The 25,325-nt window shown below is 41.3% G+C and overlaps 1 protein-coding gene across 1 annotated transcript in view; it reads right to left on the reverse strand.

Annotated features, from left to right (window-relative positions):
• GRIA1 (glutamate ionotropic receptor AMPA type subunit 1) overlaps positions 1-25,325 on the reverse strand; it is a 332,303-nt gene that overhangs the window by 19,477 nt on the left and 287,501 nt on the right. Inside the window, exon 13 of the mRNA XM_023227071.2 lies at positions 24,070-24,317. Within this exon, the coding sequence (XP_023082839.1) occupies positions 24,070-24,317 (248 nt within the window). The remainder of the gene's footprint in view (positions 1-24,069; positions 24,318-25,325) is intronic.

The following is a 25,325-nucleotide window of genomic DNA, read 5'->3' on the forward strand; positions in this document are numbered from 1 at the left end:
AAACAATTAGGCAAATTTCAGGAAAACCTAAGAAGTAGAAGAGGACAGAGTCAGATTAAGATGTAGTTAAACACTTCAGACATTTCAGGACAGAGGAAAACGGATTCATCAGAAGGCAATGGTTGAGTCATTTTTCTGAGGCTTTCAGAACAATCTCACTTCGTTTACATGACTGCTGTTTAGGCTTAAAAGAGAAAGGCAGTGAGGATTATGAAACTCTTAGTTGGAATCACCATGCTCAATAGTTGACAGCTTTGGAGGACCACAGACACCTGCTCCAATAAGTCAAGTTAGTATTCAACAAATCCCAAGGCAAGAGTTTCTGGCCACATCAATGACAACATGTACATATAACATATCCAGGGCCATCTGCAAGGGCCAAGGGAGTCCATCTAAATTTCTCTATGGACAACTCCTCACTTGCCCTCTGAGACCCTGCTCAAGTGTGACTTATAAGGGTTTATGTGCTGGGTCCATTGGTACATGAGCTAGTTTGACTGGAACAATTTTGTTGACTGGGTTTGTCACCTCATCCTTCAACATCTAACCTAGTTCTTTAGACAAGGAGTTGACCATCTTTCAGGACATAACATGCCTCATCTTCTATTTATCTGCTTTCTCCTAAGGATTACTCTGATGATGATATCACCTTAAGTTGAGGTCAATGTTTACTTAACTTAGGTGATATGGGTTCACAGACCATCATGAGGCAGTAATGAGATGAAGGAGGATGTCCTCAATGGTAGGTGGCAAGGAGCACTGATGGAAGGCAAATAAACCATCAAACTCAGACTGCTCCCCGTGGCTTGACCCTTTTACTCTTATGAACCCCAGGTGCCTATTCCATTCCACTGCTGAATGTAGACAGTTGACACGGCAAACATTTTTATTTTCATTGTCTTCGTTATTTGTTTGTTTTTAAAAGAGCTGAACCTTGGCTATTTGGTGACTCTAGTGTGATCAGAGGCATGTTGATCCCTCCCTGAGAAACACTTTTGACTCACAGAAACTCTGTTTACTATAACCATTACCTTTTATTTATGCTTGTCAGTCTCTGGGCAGCTAACTAGACTGTGGCATATGGATCCCTGAAGGCAAGGAGAGAGACTCCAAATGCTGGTTTGCTGTCTGAAAAGAAGTTCATATTTATGATTTCGCTTACCCCACATTGGGATTTTAAATGTGGCAATTTTCAAGCTGGGAAAACAATTTCTGTTAACAGATCCCAGAAATGCACTCTTTAGTCTTTTAGATACCTTTATGGGCCAGTACTCCTCTCTCTCTCTCTGTCTCTCTCTCTCTCTCTTTCTTCCTCTCTCCTCTTTCTCCCTCTCAAAAGAAAGAAAGAAAGGAGAGAGAGACAGAAAGAAGGAAGAAAGGAAGAAAGAAAGCTAAAATGATCTTTGTGCCTGAATAACACACAAAGGACATTTTTTTCCTGAAAGAGGCTCAATGCTAGGGTAAGTAGATAGCCACTACCTCTGTTTCGTTACCTTTCCTTCTCTTGTCTCCTCTACCTCTCCATTTTAAGGAAATGTATGTAGAAAGACTCAAAGTGGGAGAGGAAGGGGTATCAGTGCAGGGACGCAAGAGAACTGGGCACAGCAAGGGAAGCTATAGGGACCAAGTGAAACAGAGAACAAAGGTTGGGGTTCCCAAGGTTCTAATTCTCATTTTTGCTGTGAACTATAAGACCACTTTTCTGTACTAGAAATAAAGTCCTCACTGTTCCATTCAGGCAAAGAATTCAGTTTGGGGTCAATAGTGTGAAGAAGTGTTTAGAGAAAGTAAACAATCCTCACAGAGCATCTCTCACAATGGGTAAGGTAGGAGGAATTTATGTCCTACATTGGTGGGCTCATGATCTCACAATTAGGTCAAACAAGGAACTGTCTAAAAAAGGTATTTAATTAAATTTCACCTCAAAATGTTCTCCTTTCTGGAAGATCTTCTGGACTTGACTTTATCTCTTATGCTACAATGCTGTTCTAGCTCATTGGTGTGTTGGCTGGGTCTCCTCAAACAGACAGTTAGTTCCCTGGAGCTATGTTCTTTGTGATTTTAGATCCTTCCCCAAACCATTTAGTATGGGATATTCCATGCAGTGTAGGAGTACAACATTTATTACAGCATGCTCCATGCCGTGTACTTTTTTTTTTTTTTTTGCCAAATGAACAAATGAATGGCCAAAATCTAAATGCAATATCACCTATGTATCTATAACCTATGTGTCTCAGCTATTTGGTAAACTCACCTATCTAGAATACAACAGAAAAGGACCAGAAAGTGAGCAAAGAAAATGCACAGGGCTATAAGGTAATCATTGTAGCTAATATTTATTTCACTGAGGGCCTATTGTGGGCCAGGTATTGTACTAAGCCCTTTACATGCTCTATTTCATTTAATTCTTATATGCCTATTTGGTTGTCATTTTTACTACTTCTATTTTACGGATAAACACTTAACTTGCCCCAGGCTGTCACTCAGGCCATGCGTGTAACCATTGTGCTTTTTACACTGAGTACAGGTGGGGTACTGTATGATCCTTGCCTGTGCTCATTTAGATCTTCCCCACCCCCACTACTCAGTCCTTTTTAAACTTCTACTTTGCACATAGTTTAATACCCAAGAATCTCCATTCTCTAAGCCCAAGCAGAACGAAGTCAGCAAATAAGAAAAGCCTCATCTTATGCCATTTCGTAAGATGCTAATTCACAACTTGACAACAAGGAAGGAGCCAAAGCAGGTTTTTTCTTTTCTATCAAATTTTTTTTTTTTTTTTTGGGTAGTGATAAGGTCTCACTATGTTGCCCAGGATGGTCTCAAATTCCTGGCCTCAAGCAATCCTCCTGCCTTGGCCTCCCAAAGTGCTAGGATACAGGCATGAGCCACATTGCCTGGTCGTCTTCTTCTTTTTTTTTTTAAGAAGACGAAAATGATGGTGCTAAAAGAATGGTGGCCTGGGGGCGATTTTGGTTCTAGAAAACTGCCCTGTGATATTTGCCCTACAGCAGATTCACTGTATTCTAATCCAATGCCACTGATTATTGATCATGATAGAGTTATCCAGAAAAGGTTGTATTTCACATGTTCAAAACAAAAGTTAAAGATGTGAGTTTGATTAAAACATATTTCCTTTATAAAATATTACATTTGAAAAGGCCAGGACCCTTGGAAAATCCAGGCGTCTGGAATAGCAGAGGCTATCCCTTAGGCTAGCAGTAATTTCCAAACATCTAGTTTTCACAGATAAGAAAAAAGTAAAGTGGGTGTGGGAGGACCAACATAGGTGTGTGTTAAATGTTAACTTGACTAAGTAGAAATGTTTAAAGAGAACAACTACCATCTGTTGGCAACTTCCTTTTATAGAAGTGAAGATGCTCAAATAATCAAAGAAATAGGAAGGACAACCTTGCAGAATAAAAGGAAGTCTTTAGGTTGGATGAATTTAGACACATTGCTGTTATTTTCCTCATTTTACCTCACGCTGGTGAGAACTTTGTCTTTGGCAAGCAGTGACTGGTCCACAGACTGGTGTTTGGAAGATGCTGTTCTAGAAAAATCAATGTCTTTCAGTTGGCTAGATCTGGGGTTCAGTTTTGCATTTTCATCATGCCTACCTAGGAACAACTCATTAAGGTCAATGTGGAATGTTCTGTTCTCTTCCCCAAGGTTCAAGTGGAGCTCACCAACTGTCTCTCAAGCCAGTGTTCATGTGTCTTGTTCACAGAAATGGGTACAAGAGGACCAACTTCAGTGGTACCTGGTTAATATCATTATTGTTATTTTTATGAGGAAAGGATTTTGAGGAAAAACTTTCAACTTGGGTTGTAATTGGTTAGCAAAGTAAGGCCATCTTTCTATTATAAAAATTGCCAGTTTTCCTGGTGCTAAATTATGAAGGGAATATATTGTTTAAATTCTTTTATAAGACCAATTCTGATGGACCAGAAAATTATCTTTTTAATAAAAGGAGAGTTATGAAAAACAAGAGTTTTAGTGACTCATTAAGAATGCTTGAATATGCAAATAAGAGATTGGTCATTTTTTGTCTCGAAAAAATTAAAACAGAATGGGATGAACCTCAAAGACCAAAATGTCTTCAGAGAATATGTGGGTATTCCAAGCAAGTGAGTGTTCTTTTTGTTATAAGCTTCTTCCAAATGCATTAGTCTCCTACCTGTCTCCTGTGGCTTCAGATTTTCCACTTGCCCTCAGGGACCATCTCTGGGGTTAGCCTTGCTCTGAATGAAAACCCCCCGTACTGGGAAATTCTCACTTTAACTAACTACAACTAGCCCTAGGCTAATCTATGTCAGCCATCTGAGCTTCAGTGTCTCCACCTGTCAAATGAGATAATAGAAGTTCCAACTCAGAATTATCCAATGGACTGTCAATGAGCTATTTCATGAACCGACTTAGCTACTACTATTTGTGATAAATAATAACAACAACAATATTACGATTACCATAGAACTGAACATCTGAATTAGGAGACCTGAGTTTAAATCTTAGCCCCAGCACTTACAGTGTGCCATTGGGCAAATCAATAAACTTCTCTAAACCTCAGATTCCTATGTGTAAAAGAGATTATAACATACACTGGACCCATAACAGAAGCTCAGCAAATACTCATAAGCTCTAACTTACCTAGGATCAGAGGAGTGGGAAAGTAAAAGATGGCACAACATATGGATTAAGCTCTAGATTTTACCTGGAAATTATTTTACAGACTAACAAAAAAGATTTCTGAGATTACTTTATTTTCTTTCTCCTGAAAGTGGAAGTCAGTTGCCCACTGCAGTTAATTGGATATTCTTCATAGATTAGTGTTAATTAAGTTCAGCCTTACATATTTTAAAGAAATGTCTAAATAAAATGACTTGGAAATTGTTTTAATTTCATGAGCTCAGAATGCTGTTGATAATTACATATATTTATCATATATACACACAACATATATATTTATATATCATACATGTAGGGGATATATATATATATATATATAAATAAAATATCAAAACAAGCATTAGAATCATACGAAGGAAGGTGATGGTCTTCCATTATGAACTTGTCCCATCTCCTTTGGAGTCTGGCACTCATTGTTAGACAACAATTTTAAGAAGCAATAACAAACTGGAGTGTGTCAAGAGATCAATTACCAGAATGATATGGATACATCTGGAACCATCACATGTGTGGAATAACATTGAAGTAGGTGTGATTTAGGGCAAATATAAGAATTGCCTTCAAATATCTGAAGGATTAATTTAGAGAATTTAGAGAAAATTATACTATGGATTCCTAAGGAGGAGAACTATGACCAATAGGCAAAAGTCATGGAGGACATTTAAGTCATTATGGAAAAGAAATGACAGTAGAGCCAAAGGAAAATGGAATTGGCTGTTTTAAGATGAAACCCTTGCAAAGGAGGCATTCAGAAAGAGACTAAATCATTATTTGTTTTAATTTTATAGAAGGGACATCTACATCGAGTGGGAAACCATAATACTTTGCCATAAACCCACTTTAATAACCTTGAATATAGCTGAGCAGCTATTACGTGCTAGCACCAAAAGAGGTCCTAGGTATATACTAATGCATAAGACAAACATGGTTCATGCCCTAGTGAGGCTTACAGTCTAATTGGAGAAACAGGCAATAAGAGAAAATGTGAAGTGTTATAAAGGAAACAAAAGGTGAAGTGACAGAAAATGTCAGAGGTAGTCAGGAAACATGGGTCTGAGGAAGTGACATTTAAGAAGAGATTAGAGGGAGAAGAGGATTGGGTGATAAGAGATCACATTCTTACGGGGAGATGAGGTTGGAGAGACTGGCAGGGACTCCGCAGGCCAGGATTTAGCATTTTATTCTGAGATTGGAGGGTCTTAGCCAGGGAATGACAGACCCTTTTAAACTGAGTTAATAAAGTTCTCCCAATGCAGGGAGGAGAAGGGACTAAAGGGAAGCAAGTGGGAAATGTGGAAGCCAGTGAGAAGGCCAGTGGAGGAGCCCAGGCAAGAGTGAATTAAGGATTAGAAAGATGGACTATACATTCAGGATACATTTTGAGGAAGGGAGATAGATTGGCTATGGGGGATTGAAGGAAAGATTTGAGTTGATTTTTTCCCTTGCGATTGTGTAGACTGAGGAACCATTTGTGGAGATGAGAGAGAGACTGAAAAGAGATGGATTTGGGAGAAGCCCAAGAGTTCAGCTTTGGATGCACTAAAAAAAAATTTTTTTTTTTTTTTGAGATGGAGTCTCACTTTGTCACCTAGGCCGGAGGGCAGTGGCTTGATCTCAGCTCACTGCAAGCTCCGCCTCCTGGGTTCACACCATTTTCCTGCCTCAGCCTCCAGAGTAGCTGGGACTATAGGCACCTGCCAGCACGCCTGGTTAATTTTTTGTATTTTTAGTAGAGACGGGGTTTCACCATGTTAGCCAGGATGGTCTCGATCTCCTGACCTCATGATCTGCCTGCCTTGGCCTCCCAAAGTGGATGCACTAAATTTAAGATGCCTGCGAGATGTCCAAGGGGAGAATCAGTTTTCTGGGAAGAGGCGCATCTGGAAGTCAAAGGAGATGGTCAAACTGGATACATAAACTTGAGTCAATAAATTGATTAATAAAACAGACCTGCAAGGACAATCTGCCAACATTTTGTAAAGGGCTCAGATATGGATGGCTATAATAATTACTTACTTGAATAAACAACCTCTGGTGGAACTTTTCTTATGCTAAATTCTGTGCTTGGCACTGAGCAAAGTAAACAAACATAAAGCAAACAATCAAACAAAAAAAGAATAAGGCATGGTTTTAATTTGGCAAAGTTAGAGTCATCTGAAAATTCCAAGATTCAGAGAGATGTTCGGCATAAAGGAGATGATGGCTGTGGGTCATCAGGGGATGAAGCCAGGCCTGTAGTCACTGACGTGGTGACATGCATGGCATTTATTCCCCAAGAGGGCCAAGGAGCAAAAATAATCCTCAAATGACTGAGCCCTGACATTCAGCCACTGGAACTGGTAGGTCCAGGGGAGCATTCTAAATATTGAATTATTTTTGGAACTCTTGGGGAGGAAAGATTTGGTACTCCAAAGACGATTTCTAGGATGACCTTGTGCACATTAAGGTCCAATATGTCCAGCCTTGTGCTCTAAAGAAACTCAATTATCATATACTTGCAGAGAAATTGAAGTTTGAAAAAAGCAGCCAAGGAGATATTTCAGATGATTTTAATTGTGTCTCAACTTATGAAAAGCAAAGGATGGAATATTGGGCTTCAATTCTGTAGCAATTGTCTACACTTCCACTTCTGGTTTTGAAACCTTGAGTTTAAGCATCTGAGGAATGTTGGATAAAATGACCTTTGGAATTCTACCCAGCCTATGATAATATGCTTTGCTTCTCCTCCCACAAAGGCAACTTCAAATTTAATCAGACCAGGCTGCTGGGCATCCTACTTTCTCAATCAGTGTGCCTCTGCCTGCTCCTGTGTGCTTGCTTCTTGCTGTTCTCCTTAACTTCTCTTTTAAGGCCTGGTTGCTCTGCAGTGCTCCCCATGTTTTCCTTGAATCTGCCCTTGAACACTTCATTTCTCATTGACCTTTCCTTTAAGCTTGCCTGGCATCTAGCAGTCAGTTCACTGCATCGCCTACTGCTATTTGATGTATATTGGTCTTAGTCTTCAACTTGATTATAAGGCCTACAGAGTAAAGAGTTAGTGTCTTTGGGTCAACACTTCAAACATTTATGAAGATCAATTAAATTTAATCATTGTAGGTACTTACTAGGAATAACAACTTGAAGAAGTTGTAAACCTCTTCCTTTAAGGACCATGCAATCAAGTATGTGAGGCAGAAATGTTTCTCAATAGTTCATGAAAGACTGTATCAGATTTTAAAATAAAGGGTTATGGAAGCACCAAAAAAGGAGAGAGGTGAATTCTGACAGTGGGTGGAAGTTAGAAAACCTTTAGGGAGTGTTCTGTGAAAAGGGCAAAGTCTCCACCTGGGGAGTGTGGTCATGATGAGGGGAACTTCAGGGAGATGAGGTTAGAACAGCTGACAGAGTCCTAATTGTGAACTTCCTTGAATGCTATGCTAGAACATCAACACTTTACCCATGGGCAGGCGAGATATGGGAGGTTTTTAAACAGAGAGAGGCCTCAGATCAGCAGCCCATCTACACTCAGCAGAGTGAATGATACAGTCAGTTGTAAGCAAATATATACCAATTAACCGAAAAATAAAATGGCTCATATGAGAGGAAGAGACAAGGTTGAAAATTTTAACCCTGGATCCAGGGATCATGGAGATGGTGGGCCACTTCAAAGCAAGCAGGACTCACATGGAAACTTGAGGTTGGTTGTCAGTGGAAGAGGAACTAGAATTATTCCCTGAGATGCCAGAGAGTAGAATTAGATCAGGGAGACAAAACCACAGGGACACAGATTGCTGCTTAATATGATGGCAAACCTGGAATTATTAGTGCCCTCTGGTAATTGCTACTTTAAAAGTGTGATTTGGTGGGACATTGTTCATGGGACAACTGTTTTTCAGGAACAACATGGAGGAAATTCACGAGCTAGATGGGATTAAATCAGCTCCCAAAGGGCTTTAAATCAGTTCCCAAAGGGCTCACCCAATGAGCTGGAACTGGTTTGTGATAGTTTTCACTCATCAATGGGAAAAGAAGGAAAGATAAGGGTTGTGTAGTGAGTTTTCAGGACGTTGAACTTTTCCACTTAAAGGACAGATTTTTGTTCGTAATTGATTGTTTCCTTCATTAATTTTTAGTGTTAATGTATTTCTTCTGTTATTAAATGATATTAATGAGAGATGGTAATTTTTTTGTTTCCTTTGTCTTTTCCTGGCAATATAAAATATTGTCAAGTGTCCACATTTTACCATTTTTTTTTTTTTGGTAATTTTACTGACACGTGATATCTGTAGCTTGGGATCCGCTGGGATTCTAGGGGAAGGGCCTTCAAGGAACTCCTCATCCACCCTTAAGAGGGGAGAACAGGTATTGATGAGCAAAGTTTAAACACATTTATGGGGGCTATTTAGGGTGAGAATTTGCTTGCAGTGTATTAAGGGTCAGTGCACAAGTGAGCATGGTCCTTCTAATTCTTCCTTCCATGGGGCTTGAGGGTTCAGGGGCGCAGAGTCCTCTCTCTGCGAAGAAGGTCCAGATCACCTTTTCCTCCTCTCTCTTTTTACACTTCTCCCTGAACTAAGCAATCTTCCACGGTCTGTCACACATAGGCCTGTGGAGAATAAAAACCATTTTGAGGGGATGACAGAGAAACCTTCTCTGGGTGGATTTTTCTGCTTCTTTTCCAAGGCCAAGCCAGGGTTCTTTTGCTGGTAATGGGGACCAGAGCCTCAGTAGGAACCAAAGCTCATTTACCCTGCCACTGCTGAGGAAAAGCGTGGCTGCATTTAGGTAGGACTAGTACTGATGGGCCTGGGTCCTGGATGCACTCTCTTAATGGCTTCCTTTGGACAACGGTCTCAAAGTCCTCCTCTGTCTTTAGTCCAGTCTATGACATCATTGGCTGTGTGGACCATTTAAGGTAAACTGACTGGGCAGACAGCTAAGGCCCAATAGGACTCTGCTAACTCAGTAGGTTGGGGTGATGAGGGAACTGGGAGAGGTTATCCAGTGACCAAGCAGAAGAAAATAGTGGGGTTATATCAGGAGTTTCAATTACAATGCAGACATCCCCGAGTTCCTTAAGGTAGGATCAAAGTTCCCTTCACCCCTGACTATTCCAGATGGCATTCCCCTCTTGAGTATACTCAAGGAACAGAGAGTTCTGTGATCTTATGAGAAGAAATGCTGGTCAGGCAGTGAATCATCAGAAGACAGAGGCTTTGTCTTTGGTGTCTGACTGTACAAATGATACAAAGGAATTTTTTTTTTTTAAAGCAAACGATATATACAGAGTGCTCACTTAATCACTTCATGCTGGGTGGAGGAAAGAGTCTGAAGGCGTGATTTGAGTTCCTCATTCATCTCTGATCAAATTATATGACATGTCATGTAACTATAATTAGGGTGACCAGCTGTCCCAGTTTTCCTGGGACAGTCTTGGTTTTTGCACCAAAAGTTCTACATCCTGGAAACCCCCTAAATCCTGAGCAAACCAGGGTGGTTGATGACCCTAACTGTACTTCAGTTTTCCCATTTGTAAAATGGGAATAGTTGCATGCTTCTTCTGCCCTGACTGCCTGTAGAGTGGGGAGCAAATGAGGTGACAGATGGGAAAGTTCTTTGAGAGTAATTCTGGACAAATTCAGGTAGCTGGATTGGAAGCATGACTAAAGCTCACCACTACATTGGCACATGCACTACCTAGGACACTTCGCCACTTTGTGGAACCCTAGTCACCTTACAAGCTTCTAAAGTGTGTTGTTCTCTGCAAATACTCCAGGAGTGACCCAAGGCAGAATGGACTAAGCCTTCTGGTCCCATTGTACTTGCATGCTTTATCACAGCAAAATCATCATTCCCTTACCCATCTCCACTCATCTGATCTGACTGAGAGCTCTATTGGCAAGAACCCTGGACACTGCACAATAGGTAACACAGTAGCTGCTTCACAAATGTTTGTTGAATGAAGTAGTACTTTTTAATTTCTGAGATAAACCACAGGGGTTACTTGAACCCCTCAAAACTGCACAGCAGTTTTAAATGTGCAAATGCTTATTTCTGGTCCTGTAACTTTCTTCAGGGTTCTGTGAAGAAACCTGGTTAAGTTCGGTGGAAACAGCTCAGAGACCTGGATAGGGATCTGAAGTCTGGCTCCTCCAGCAGGAATTCTACAGACAGCAAGCATTTCTAAGGTATGTGTGATACCTAGCCCACCCCATATTGTGAGAAGCAGGTGTCAACAGTTCATTTGCAGCTCACAGTAAACCACATCTGGTCCTGTAATGCAGAAGCATTTGTCAGCAGCAGCAGGCACACAGGTCTGTGTCAGACACCTTGGAGATGCTTGACAAAAGATAACGGAGGGAATGAATGAAGGTCCCCCCGCAATTAATGGAGGGAGTGGAAACAGTATTCAGTACAAGAGTCAGCTCACTGGTCTCATCTCAGCCACCCCTGGTTCAATGAAAGGAAGAAAAGCCGGGCCAATTCTAAGGACTGCGTGAACAGGATGCAGAGGAGGCCAGCAGGTCCATTATTTTCTTGTGGACTTTTAAATACACAGGATCACCATGCTGGAGAATTCTCCCCTTCAGTGGCAGAGAATGGCTCCTGAGGAAGAGAAGAAAACGGCTCCTGCAGGTCTCCCACCTCCAGCCTGACCCTGCTGGCACTCTCCCTTCTTCCTCTCCCTTTCCACAACCACCTCCAGCCCCTTATCTCTTGCAGCTCCACTGTATCTCTTGTTTATAATGGGATTCCATGGGAGGTTTTATTTGAGGAAGTGATTCCCTGCTGAAAACAGCAACAACAAAGATTGAAAAAGAATGCATGAATCACCCTTCCCTTCACTCCCGTATGGTATGCTTGCGGTGGCTTTCCCGAAATACCTTTCTCCCCATCTTCCTCCTGGCTGTTCTCTCTACTGGTTGAGGAACTGTTCAGGGACTGCTGCCTCCTCCTGGAGGCCTTCCTAGAGCTTTCACCTGGGGGACGGGCAAGATATTAATTCTTAACTGCATGTTTTCCTCACTGTGCCTTGTTTATTTATCTATTTTTATGGTACTTCCTTTCTCCTTTATATTAGCGTTAGTTGTTACTGGGTTGTGCCTTCCTTTATCCTTCTCTTAAATGTGATCACTACCAAAAAAATTGTATAGTTTATATAAAAATTGAGATTTCTAGTTTATTTTGAACAACGAGAATATGTGACAACATTCCTACATGTTAACATTAGACTGGAATGAGAGGAGGCTGTCCTGTCTAGATGAGACACATACCCTTGTTCACTAGCCTTCATCATTTCCTATGATCTTGCTGAGGTTCAGTGTCAGTTTTCATTTACAGCATTATGTAATTGATAAGAGCATAGACTATGAATTCAGACTATCTGGGTTCAAATTTTGGCTCTGCCACTTACTCACTGTGTGAACTCTGACAAGTTAATTAGTCTCTCTGTGCCACTGATTGATTATCTGTAAAATGAGATTATTAATGGTACCTACTTCATTGGGTTCTTGTGAGGATTACATAAATTAGGAAATGCATATGAGAATTTAGAGATGGCTTGCTATAGATAGCAAGTGCTCAATAAATATTAACTATAATTATTATTTACCATAGTGCTTGCACTGTGGTTTTGTTTCTTAGAGAAATATTGTCTGTGCTCATGACTCTATTAAAAATGAGAAAACCACATAGGGTTTACCCCTGGTCCATTTTACTCATCTTCTTTACCTGGCCCTGGGATGTTTGAGGTTGTGGTCCCTGCTCTAGATGATGCATCTTGGAAGTGCTGATGTCATAGTTTATTCATCGTTGTTTCCCTCAAGAATACTGACTTGGCATTTTGAAAATACTGTACTTGGAATGTTGGTAGAATTAAATTGCATGACCATGGTCATGTACTTGCATTTTTTGCCTTTAGGATGTTCATTAGTAATGGCCAAAGAGACTACAAGTTGTCAGCTGGTTTAATTTGTGTTATGTGGTCTATATAGTAGGACTAGTATTTCCTGCTTCTCCATGAATCAGACGGACCAGGCACAGCAACTGCTCGGAAAGTCACCATGTACATAGAAGTTGACTAGGTAGGAACTGGTCTATGTGATAAGCAATCAGTAGGGGTTTCCCGCAGGCTAAATTCTCTGCTAGATTCTCTGGGAGAGTTGGCCTCTGCTTCATTGACCTGGAAATATGGGTAGGGGGCAGAAGGAAGCAGTACAAGCCAAGATGCAGGAGTTGGGGAAAGTTGTGTTTGTGGGCCACAGGGAGATTGGCTTGACTAATGCAGCTACAAGGGAATAAAGAATATAATTAAGAGGCCATTATCCTCTTTTTTATTTGCTAGAAGTTTGTTCTGAGGAAGGATGAATAATATATGCAAATTTCCCTGCCTGATTTTCTTTGTTTGAGGACTCTGCTGGTTTACTGTGTGAGACGAGGTTGGTTCCTTTGGTTAGGATTCACCTGGGCTTTTGCCCCCTTTCCCTCTGAGGAACAGGCTGATTACATACAATTGTTAAGCCATGATCTTAGCCTGTGAGGCCATTCACAAAATGTTACAGGGACAGATGGCTGGGAATTTCTCAGCAGGGGTTCAGCTCAGGGCTACCGCTTATCCCTTACTTTCTGCCTGCCCTCAGAGACTGGGCTTCTCAGACACTGGAACTTTCTACCTTCAGGCGTATGGATGAATGCAGTGTGGCTGTTACCTGAACATTTGGTATTCTGAAATTTCTGCCATGTTGCAATGTTAACAATCCTAGTGTGGTCTAGCCCAGAGAAGGTAATCACCACTAATTTGGGTCAGATACTCACACAAACATAAGAGATGGTGAGTGTGGAGGGAAGCTGAAAGGGAAGGAGAACTGGGGGGAAGAAAGTGGATTCATATTCAAGAACTCCTCACTTAGCATGAACTCTTCATAAGGGATTCATTGTATTCCCAAGACAATCTTGTGAAACTTATAGCAAGATCTCAATTGGAAGATGAGAAAATTAAGTTTCAAAGACATTAAATAAGGATAATTAACACTTGTCAGGCATTTTACTATGTGTCAGGCACTGTGCTAAACACTTTGTATTATCTCATCTAACCACATTTAACAACCACAGATATAAATGCCAGAGTTACCTCCAGTTTTTTACATTTGGTGCAAACTAAGTCTTAAGAAGATGAAGTCACTTGTCCAAGAAACAGTTGTTATTAAACAGCAGACCCGGGATTCATACCAGTCTTGACTTCTGGGTCATACTGCAGCTTGCTACTTTCTCAAGATCACATGGGACATAAATGTGGGAGGCAGAATTTGAATTCAGGTCTCAGGAACACCAAAGCACATTTGCTTTCCAAACCCACAAGCCCCAAGTGGCAGAGCTGGGACAGATATCCAATCCGTCTCTCTCGTGGTCTTTGTATTACAGCAGCTGCCTTCGTAGAAAACGCAAAAGACCTAGCAAGTCTGAAATTACGTTGCTGCTAGGAGGGAGAGAGAGGAAAAAAAGAGATGCTATTTTTGACAGAGACAGCCTCTTAAAAGAAAGCAACATACAATTTGTATATCAGCAGGAGGAGCAGTGCTTCAGTGGGTAAATCACAGCCTGCACTGAGCTGCTGTTCCCACCTAGGTAAAGGCCATTCATTTCCCTTGCTCATCTTCCCAGATACATCCCTGCCACCTTACTCTCACCACTTTCCTCCTCTTTCTCTTTTTAATGTGTTGCTTTGCCATTTATGAGCTTCTCAACCAGGCACTATAAAATGGAGCTCTAGGCCAGGCATGGTGGCTATTGCCTGTAATCCCAGCACTTTGGGAGGCTGAGGCAGGTGGATCATGAGGTCAGGAGTTTGAGACCAGCCTGGCTAACATGGTGAAACCCTGTCTCTACTAAAAATGCAAAATTAGCCCGGTGTGGTGGCGCACGCCTGTAGTCCCAGCTACTGGGGAGACTGAGGCAGGAGAATTACTTGAACCTCCGAGAGGCGGAGGTTGCAGTGAGCCAAGATCACACTATTGCACTCTAGCCTGGGCAAAAAGAATGAAACCCCATCTCAAAAATAAATAGATAAATAAGTAAGTAAGTAAATAAATAAATAAATAAATGGCTCTAACAAGAGTTAGTGCCCATTTGTCTTTGTGATTTCACCAGGATCCTCCAAAATAAATTAGCAGTGTGGATCTGCAACCTAGCCTAGTGCTTCAAGACAGAGTGCTTAGTTTGTGGAGGCTACCTGACATCTCATGTCCCCTGATAGTTTCCCTGGATGTTTTGAGGATGCCACCTTTTAAGGCAGTGATGTGTGTCTCGATTAGCACAGAGGTGGGTTGTGGAAAGAATGAGGGTTTCAGAATCAGGGTTTGTACCTAAGCTCTGTTCCACAAATCACTTTGAGAACCTGGGTAAAGCATTACCCTCTGAATCTTAGTTTTCTAAACTGTGAAAGGGAAATGATAATATCTAAATCAAAAGGTGAGGGAAGGATTAATGTACGACCATTACAGGGCACTGAATGCATTGCCCAGCACATCACTGGCATGAAATGGATATAAGGCTCCCCTCCCCTACCCTACCCTCTAAACTTACGGCACAGTTGGTTTAAAATGACCTGTTTTTCATTGCTGAAAGAAACAAAAAACATATAGAACTTTCAGGAGCATAAAAACCTTCAGGAATGTTTTTGCTTCAATCTGTCATGGGCAAGCAGGGGAACCTTAATATGCATCAGATGTACAGTTTTGCATTTTTATGTAGGTATAGGGTAAGACATCCGCCTGTGGTATGACTCTGAGCCTGGAGAGGTTCCTTGTCCCCAACAAATACAAATGGTGCAGAGTCAAGCAAGGATTCCCTAGGGAATTCAAATAGAGCAGAAAGCAAGCCATTTCCCTTATGAAATCTGTTTTCTTATTTGTATATTAGTTGGATAGGACCAATGTTATGTGTGTGTGTGTGTGCGCGCGCGTGCGCGTGTGTGTGTGGTGGGGGGTGGGGATTAAATAATCTTTATTATCTGAATAATCATCCCTTCCTCATAATTTACCTCCTTATATCTTTGAGAGGGCATTCTTGCTTAATGAGTGAGAAGAGGTCTGGAATCAGGTTGAATTATGTGATGAAGAAGAAAACAATATTACCTCCACGGTGTTGTTAGGATTAAATAAGATAATGCACATCACTTCTTAGGAGTGCCTGAGATAAGTCAGTGCTCAATAATATTAACAACAAGTCTTACCATCACCCCTAAAATACTAAATAAAGCGCTTGCCACTCCTTTGTCTGGACTTTTGCACCAGACTACTGCACCAGTCTCTTAGGAAGCTTTCTCGGTACTCTCCATAATGCATCCCACGTGCATTACACGCGTGGTGTAATGCATCTTGACCTGAGAAAGCTCCTGAATTGATGCAGCTCTCCTTTGCAAACCTCCAGTCTCTATTGAAACACACACACATACTCTCTCTCTCTCTCTCTCTCCTCTCTGCCTCCCTCCTTCCTTTGTCTCTCCCTTCCAACCTCCCTCACTCCCAACCTCCCTCCCATTTTTTTCTATCTCCCTTTTTATCCCCCAATTTCCTCTCTCTCTTCCTTTCTCTCCAGCTCTTCTGAGGACACAAGTAAATCCAGCCTCTCCACTCAGAGGGCTTTGTCTCTGATCAGGCCCGACCTGGGTCACAGAGTTCATGGGGTTACCATGACAACAAGCATCCCTGGCTACCCATCAGGAGGTAAGGACCAATTGAAAGGGACTGTCATTTCCCTGGGACATACTGTATTTATCAACAGCAGGCTCTGCACCAGTATTATACTATGGGAAGACAGGCTGTTACTTGTGAGGGTGGGAGGGAGGGAGAAAAAGAAATATTAGGGTTTTATTTTTTAGCATGTTCTCTGTGGGCGAGGACCACAAATTGTTCTCAGAGACATTTTATTTCTAATGCAGCCAGTGTATGTGAGGGGGATGAGGGTGGGGCTCACGTGCATTTCTGATGAACACAGTTGGTTTTACAAAAAAGAAAAGAATAAGTTCTTTGGCTCAAAAGTGTCTTTTTGGTAGGTCTAATGGGAGGAGGAGAGTGGTAGAAAATGAACACTAGTAAGTATCTTCTGTAACAGGCACTTCATGCTATTTCATCAGATCGTCAAAGCAGCTGCACAAAATTATTATTCCAGTTTTTCAGATAAGAAGACAGAGGCTTATGAAGTTCTAGTGACTTACCCAGTGAGGTCAAACTCTTGACTGGAGGTGATCTGACTCCAGGAGTTGTGATTGTGAACCATTCCATGAGGATTCCTGGTCACCCCCCATCATATCCATCCCCCTGCTCCTTCAGAGCCTCCTCCTCATGTTCTGCCTCCTCAGACTACACGCACGCACGTCACCTCCCTGACCTCTTCTAGCCCTCGTTCCCAGAGTGGACTGCTGTTTACTTAGAACAGAGACACCTGGGGGACTTGTTCAAATTGCGTATTCCTGGATCTGCAAAATCAGAAGTCTCAAGGATTGGAGTCTAGGAAGGGGCATTTTAAACCAGCTCCCCTGAGTAATTTTGATACACACTGAAGTTGGGAAGGGCTCTTTAGAGCAATCGACTCAATGCCACACAAAAAGGCACTTGCTTATTTGTTTCCTAATTATTTTCTGGGTCAATGTGATTCTCTAAAAGAAGAGAACTCTCTATGGCTTTCTGTAACACTCAGGTGAGCATTAGGCAAAAAAAAAAAAAAAAAAGAAAAGAGGTTCTCAGGGAAGGCCTACTGGACCTCATGGAAGATACAAGCATGTTTTATCATCCCAGCGTCAGGGATAAGCAACTAGGAGGAAACTCTCAGTTCCCGAAAATGAGAGCCTTCCCTACAAAACCTTGGTGATACCTCTTCCTGACTCACAGCCTTAACCACCCTTCTTTTCTTTAGCCAGATGCGAATATGCACAAGCAACTCTTGCTAGATTATTTTCCAGCACAGGGTTGTGTGAAGAGATAAAAAATATACTCAATGGGAATGCCAGTGAGGCTAAAATGGTGATGAACAATTCTGGGCTCGTGTCATACTAAAAAATTGATAAAGGCCAGATATAGCCAATGCAGCAGGGAGTAACTAAAGGTGATCAACGGCCTTCATCATTCTTGCTGGTGTACTGGAAAGCTTGTGTCCCTTCCAGGGATGCCTTTCTTAACCAGGTAGGCATTTCAGAGGTAAAACTGAGGTGGCAGCAACTATTCTGTTTGGGAGGTAAATCCCATATCTTCCCATTTTCTGTCCTTGCCAAAATCAGTTTGTACGCAGTCAAGCCTTAGGCAGGAGCACAAAAGTCCCAGAAAGCTTATGTAACAGACTTCTTTTCCAAACTTTCCAGCTTTAAAGTGAAGGATATGACTAGTGATGAACAAAGAGTCCACCACTTCTCCCACATGTCTGCATCCCATTGTAACTCATGACCACATTCATTACCTCCTACCAAGATGACCACAACAGCTTTCTAAATGACTTCCTTGCCTGTGATCCTCCTCTCTCTGATGCACATTGCAAACCATTGCCAGGGTAATCTCCGGGAGCCTGTCTGATCATGTCCCTCCCTGTCAATGACCTTCAGTGGCTCCTACAGACATAGTAAAACATGCAGAGACATTTGAGATTCTTCACAATATGACCACAGCCAATCACTCCTACCTATTAATGAATTCTCTGGTTAAAGTGGACCCCTTGTCATTCCTGCAAACAAGCCCCATGTTTTTTTTTTTTTCCATTTCTGCATTTGCTGTCTTTTCTCCTTCAGCCCCTAATATGAAGCATCCTCTCCCCACTTCCCATCTATCACAATTCTTCCACCATTCTTCCACAATTCTTCCAGTGGTGGAAGAATCTGCAATTCTTTTTGAGTGTTTTTTTTTTTTTTTTGAGCTCTGGACACTCCTTTTTTTGAGTGTTTCTGACTCTTTTATGGCATTGGTAGGATAATAGGTATCTACATAATTCTGCTCATGAGCCGTACTTGATGATGCATTATTTAAGTACTGGGATTGCGTCTCTCACTACCATTCCCTGCAGCATTATGCACAGTGCTTTGTGTGAGAAGATATTTGGAAACCAATCGGTGAAGCTAAATGGAAAGCACAGGGAGTGGGTCTCAGACCTTCCTGGGTGTCCATTACCCAGTAAGCTGCTGGGTGAAGTTGTACTGTACTCCTGCCCCCTTGGCCCATACATCTGGCGTAAACAAGACACGTGACAGAAGACAAACATGTCATGATCACAGAGACCAAAGAAGACTCCATGTAACCACGGTCACAGTTAAAGACCAGACTTTGACCAATGTCCTGATTAGGGTCTAACTCTTAGCAAATCTGTTAAACTCCTGGTAGATAGTTTGTGAAAGAGAATCATTAGGTGACATTTCAACTGAGGTCAATCTGGTATGGATTCTTTCATGGGCTTATAAAACATGGGCTATGCCCCCTTACTTAGGAAGTTTGAACACATAGAAGGAAGTGTTCATCATAATAAAGAGAAGACATTTCAGTTTAGGCTAGCAAGATACATTAAGTTGGCACTAAAAGGGCCAATAGATCATAATTAGTAGATTTACCAGTTGCCTTTCCCTAGTGACTGGCATTGGCTGCATAGGTCTTTATCCACAACCTGAGGGCTCGAGAAACATAACAGCCCCTCTCCCACCCCCAAACATGCAGTGACAGCCAACAAACAGCATCTGTTTCAAAGAAACGCCACCTGTCCAAATGGAAAATCAAGCATTGAACCACCTCACTTCATCAGAGTATTTGTTTCCAGAGCAGAAGAAATTAACAACAACAACCAAAAACCATTCTGTCACTAACATAGCTTTATAACACTCTGTGGGGACCATGGCCTGGCTTCTGCCAAGTAGACTTGGCAAGTTTTGGAGGAACATTTGGGCCTTAGGTGTCAGTTCTCTGATCTTCTGAAGCATAACTGGGTGATCTGTCTTGGAGAAATCTGGAGCTTATTCTAGGCAGGTTATAAGAGAGTGAATGCACCACAGGCACAGCGAAGTCTGGCTTTGTGGAGAGATAGTAGTGGAGGAGGATGGCCAGGAAAGTCCTCTCTTGATACAAGTACAGGCAGTAAGCCTGGAGGACATCAGCCTGTGAAAGCTGCAAAAACCATACCTTTGATTGGGCTGAAGAGAAGTTTATAATAATACCTGGAACAAACTCAAGCACCTTTTTGTGGTGTAAACACTTCCAAAGAGTTTGCAGCCTTGTGAGTAGTTAAACAGTCTTTTAAAAAAGTATTTTTTTATAATTCAAAATCATTTGAACGAAATTGGATTTCTTCTGCCAGGTTATCTTTAAGCATATATCAGCCCCTCTTCAAGGGGTCCAAAGGAAGCACAAATGTCTTTACTCTTCTCCTTACTGTCCACCTCTGTAATGCAGAATGGTTTCCTGGGATCAAGTTAGTGGATCTAGGATTGCTGGAGCAGGCACATGTGTTTGTGGTATTTAGTCTGCTATAACTCTTTGGAGTTTGACCATGTCTTGGGTCAAATGGCATCTTATGGGGTGTGGAAAAGAGTTATAATGGAAACCTGGCTGGAGTATGTGTGTGGGGGGTGGGCTGTGGGGGAGGCATGGTTACTCATATTTTCTGCAACCATTCTTCAATGGTGTGTTTTGTGGAACCTCTACATTATTGGTTGCTAGCAGTGTTCCCTTTTAATGCACAGATGAGACGCAGAATCCCATTAAGGGTAGAGGAACTTTCTCAGGCCAGACACTTGAGGACCTCTTAGGACGAGTGTTACTCTTCTGTTTTTGAATCCGGAATTATCATGGCCCCATGACTATCATCAAGTTTGCATTGGAGAGAAAGGAGCACTGTGGGAAGACAGGAGCATATGACCATCAGTTGGGTGTTCTTGACTTGCAGTTCAGTCATCAGTGATCTGCATTTGAAACATGTTGTTTTTTCATTTCTCTCTTCTTTTCTCTTGCTCTCTTTTTTGAAATCAATAAATGGCTTGTTACGTGTTTTACAGAGATGTATGCAAAAGAATTAGTTTTTTCTTTATTATGAAGCAGAATTATTTTCATCATTTGTTCCAGAAACTGTCTTTCAGCAAACAAATCCATAAAAGCAGGGTTACTCCTCAAAGGAATGGTGCTGGGTGTGTTAAAGTCAGTGTCCATTATCACTTTTTGCCTTCAGAGTGGTGAGTGGCTGCTCTGGACTTCAAAGATCTGGTTTTAATTCCCAAGTTGGGGGTTATTTGGTCCATGTGAGTAGATGCAAAGAACCTGGCCCAAGTTCAGTCCCCTGCCTTAAATGGTGCTGTCATTCATAAAGCCCAGTGCAACATTAGAGTGAGTTACAGCCGTAGGCTCTGAAGTCAGACTGCCAGGGCTTTAAATCTGGCTTCTGCCTTGTTAGCTGTGTCAACCTGATTAGGCAACTTAACTCTTACTCTGTTTCCTCATCTGTAAAATGGAAATAATGGTACTTCATAGGCATGTTGCAAGGGTTGTAAGAGGTAATGCAAGTACCACAGTGAGTGGCACTTAATAGCCACTGACTCAGTGATGATTTTTATTATAGTGGAAAGTCATTTGAGTGCCAAATGGCCTGAGTTTTAGGTTCATGTCACTCCAGTATTTCCAGTAGCAGGAAATATACAGTATTTCCTGAGTTGTTGTTACCTTACCTTGTTCCAGGAAACGGTGTGTGGGATGGGATGGCAGAGGTACTCTATTGATTGGACAAATTATGTTACGTGTCTGTGCTTTGTTTTCTTAACTTCGCATCCACGTATTTATGTGGATGTCCTTGACTCATGAAACCTTCAGTGCATTGTAATATTGCGGTATCACTGATGTTCCTGGAACTATAAAAACTCATTCTCTACTTTGAGTCTTTCTAGGTTGATGATCAATAACTTTCTGAGATAAAAGCCTCTTCCTTGCCAAACAGTATCATCTGAATCCCCTTCGAACTTTGCTCAAACTTGTAAAGAGTGTTTTAGATTCTACCAGGCAAAAATACGTGACTGATAAATACCAGACCATTTATCTTCATTAGTTCATATTCAATTATGTCTACACTTCTCCAGGTATCTTTATTCTCTCAATTTTCAGATAATTACTTGAAGTTCTTCAAAGTATTTTCACTGCTCTTCGAATAAGGACAAAAGTTCTTTATAAAATTCTCCCCCACTTCATCCTCCAATCTCAGCTTAAACATTTCTCCTCTGTATTACTACCTGTGTTCCAAGAACACTTAGTGGCTTTTGGTTAATCGACCGTGCAATGATTTCTTGCCTTAGAATCTTTGCACATGCTGTTTCTTCTGCCTCAGCTACTCTTTTCTTCCCTTCTCCTCCCTTCACTTAGTTGACTCCTATTAATCTGTCAAACTTCAGCTTGAAAAAAACATCCTTGGACCTGTCTTCCCAGCCAAGCCCCACTCATCCTGCAGACCAAATTGAACCTTATTAAATCTAGGTGTCTTTGAGATCTCTTTGTCTTTATGGTTCTGCACTTTCAATTGAATCAGCTGCTGATTTTTATCTATTTATTATGCTTAAGACTGATTTTCAAATCTGAGGATTTACGCTTTCCATTAATTCCAGAAAATTTCTTTAAAACATTGCCTCTACTTCATTCTCTCTTGTCTCTGTCTGGAACTCACAGCAGACTCAATTTTTTTTCTTTTTCATGTCTCTTAAACTCTTTGTTACATTTTCTTTTCATCTTTCTGTGTGTTATTCTGGGGAATTTTCTTTGATTCCCCCCCACCCCCGAGTGGATAATTCTTTCTTTAACTTTATCTAATTTGCTGTTCAACCCCTCCACTGAGATTTTATATAAATGAATGAATTTTTTATTTCTATAGGTTCTAATTCAGACTTTTTTGAATATATCTGGCCTTTAATGATAGTGTATTTTTCTCTTAAAATGTTTTTGATTACTTTTATGTCTTTAGTTGTACTGTCAATTGTTGCGCATGTAGATTGTCACATGATTTATACCTTTGCTCTGCTTAGGGTGGTCCCAGAATAATAAGCTTACGCTTTTAGTTCTGGTTTTGATTTGTTTTTTTCTTTTTGGTCCTAGGGATTTCTTAACTTGCATTTAAAAGGCTATTTGTTATATCTTATCCAGCATATCTGGTTGTTTCATAGTGAGAATTTTGTTCTGCTACATTGCAGGAAGTAGATGTCCTCTAGGTCCCCGTTTATAGACTGTCCTAGTATCTATTAGAATTGTCATTAAACATTAATCATTTCTTTAATGTCCGTCTCTCCTGCAAGAATGTAGTTGCATGGGGGCAGGGACTATGTCTTTTTGTTCAAAATTGTAGCTCCAGCTACTAGCCCAGTCCCCAGAACAATGTTGGGGCTTAGTACTATTAAGATAAATGAATAAAGTGGAGGCAGAGGTGGACCAGGGTATCATGTCCAGATGGGTCAGGAATGCCTCTCCATCATTTTGCAAACTTTATTAATCCTTCTTACCCTTCCTGAAATGCAACACTTCCCCCAAATGATTGAATTCTTCTATAATTGACATAATGTCTCATAGGTGACTTCACAGTGTACTGTTTTCAGTGACCTTCAACATAAATTGTACCACTTGAACTCAAACCACCTCAGACCTAGGAAGGGCTGGGACAATTATTCTCCCTCTACAGATGAGGAAACTGAGGGCTTGGAGATGCTATGTTTTACCTTTTGTAAGACAGTCAGAATTAAATCTAGGTATTCTGACTCCATGTCTACAGGACTCTTCCTCAACTGTTGAAAATGCATATCATGATTTCTTTACGTGAAAGTAAAGTTGAATGTGCTTCATTACCAAACTGTCTATATCTTGCTAAATAAATCAGTCTCTAGGTAAGAATAGGTGCTACAATTAATTTGGTGCTATTCATTAGATACTATTTTGATTTCCACAGCCAGAGTCTCAGGACTCGAAAGATTTGATTTTTCATTTGGACAATGTGTTTATGTTTCTTTTGAGACAAACATTATAAACCACCTTCTGTCAAAGAATTCAGGTTGCTGGAGAACTCTGTTCATTGCGTTGTTGGATGCAGGGGTGTCTGGTAAAGGATGGGGTGTTACAGATCACACGACAAAAGCACAAGGTTCATTGATGTTGCACACACTTGGAGGAGGAAGGTGAGGCATAGGGGAAGAACACATGGGCAGTGACAGTCACAGCAAGCTGAGGCCCCCAGGTCAATTTCCAACCTCAGGGCTGAAGATCTTGGGTGGCTGGAATCTTTCAGGCCCATACGTGTTGAAGAAGAGCCCCCTCGACAGCTTGCATTGTGGCATTGGAGCCTTGTAGCAGACACAGAAGCTTCATTCCTGAGATAGGGAGGGCAGAGGGAGTACCAAGGAAGCAAATCTTGGCTACTTACCTCAGGGCAGACCCCTTGGGTGTCGCAATGCCATAGCCTTTGGAATCCAAGTTACCTCCCACCTTCATAGTATCACAGGGTTTCCGCTGCTCAATGTACTCATTCATGGTGGACTCCAGGAGGTAGGCATATTTGCCTTTGGATTTCCTCACTCGAATCATCCCTTCCTCTGTGGTCCGCACAAAAACTGATGGCTCTGCTGACTTCATGTATGTCCACATCTTCTCAAACACGGCAATTTTAGACCTCTGGCAGGGAAAGAAACAAAGCTGGAATTAAGTGAGCTTGGAATTGGGGTCGGCGCATGCATTAATGAAGAGCTGAGTGTAGCTTGATCACACATTCATAAGCGAGATTAGCTCAGGAAAAAACAAATTATGAGTGATTGCAAAATAAGAGGCTCTAATTAGTACCAGTAGGTTCCAAAGTACAAATATCTTGCAAATTCAGAATGAACAGAATAGCTCAGAATCTTTTAATTACTTCTGAGTAATTATATTCCTCCTAAACAAGGGGAGAATTAAGAAACTGGGGCCCTGCCTGACTTTTAAATACATTAAAGGACGTATCTATTGTTCAATAAGGCCATATTTATATTAACCAGAAGAACTAGACAGCTGAATATCAGTGGAATCTGATTTCATTATTGGAAGAAAACACTGCAGAATTTCTGGATCATGGGTAGCCAAGTTCTAGTCATCCTATATTGCAAGACCTGTCCTCAGAATGTATTAGGTTGATGCAAAAGTAATCGAGGTTTTTTGCCATTACTTTTAGTGGTAAAAAACCTCAATTACTTTTGCACCAATCAAATATATTGTTGTCTAATAAAGCTGATAACTTGGGACCAAATATTGTCATCTGCTTACATTTAAAAATCTTCCAAATATGGCCCAACTGCCTTCCTTATTTCCCCCTAAACTCACCTTGGGCCTTCTCCCCTTTGGGACTTTGCTTGGACTGTTTATTCCACTTGAGATGCTGGTTCTGTCTAACCAAATCCTTATTTCATAGAACAGAATAAATTCTATATATTTAGAGTCCACCTCAGTCCCAAAGGCAATGGTTTTAGACTCCAGTAGGCACCATTATCATGTACATTGATTGTTAAAATGCAGATTCCCTAGCTCTAAATCTAGAGATTCTGAGTCAGCAAGTCTGAAGTGGAACCTGGATACATCTTTTTCAGGAATTGTCCCCACCAGGTGATTCTGATCTGTGTGGCCTGTGTGGCCCTCACTTTGAGAAACAGTATT

Source organism: Piliocolobus tephrosceles, chromosome 4 (genome assembly GCF_002776525.5).
Source record: "Piliocolobus tephrosceles isolate RC106 chromosome 4, ASM277652v3, whole genome shotgun sequence".
NCBI classification, from domain to species: Eukaryota; Metazoa; Chordata; class Mammalia; order Primates; family Cercopithecidae; genus Piliocolobus; species Piliocolobus tephrosceles.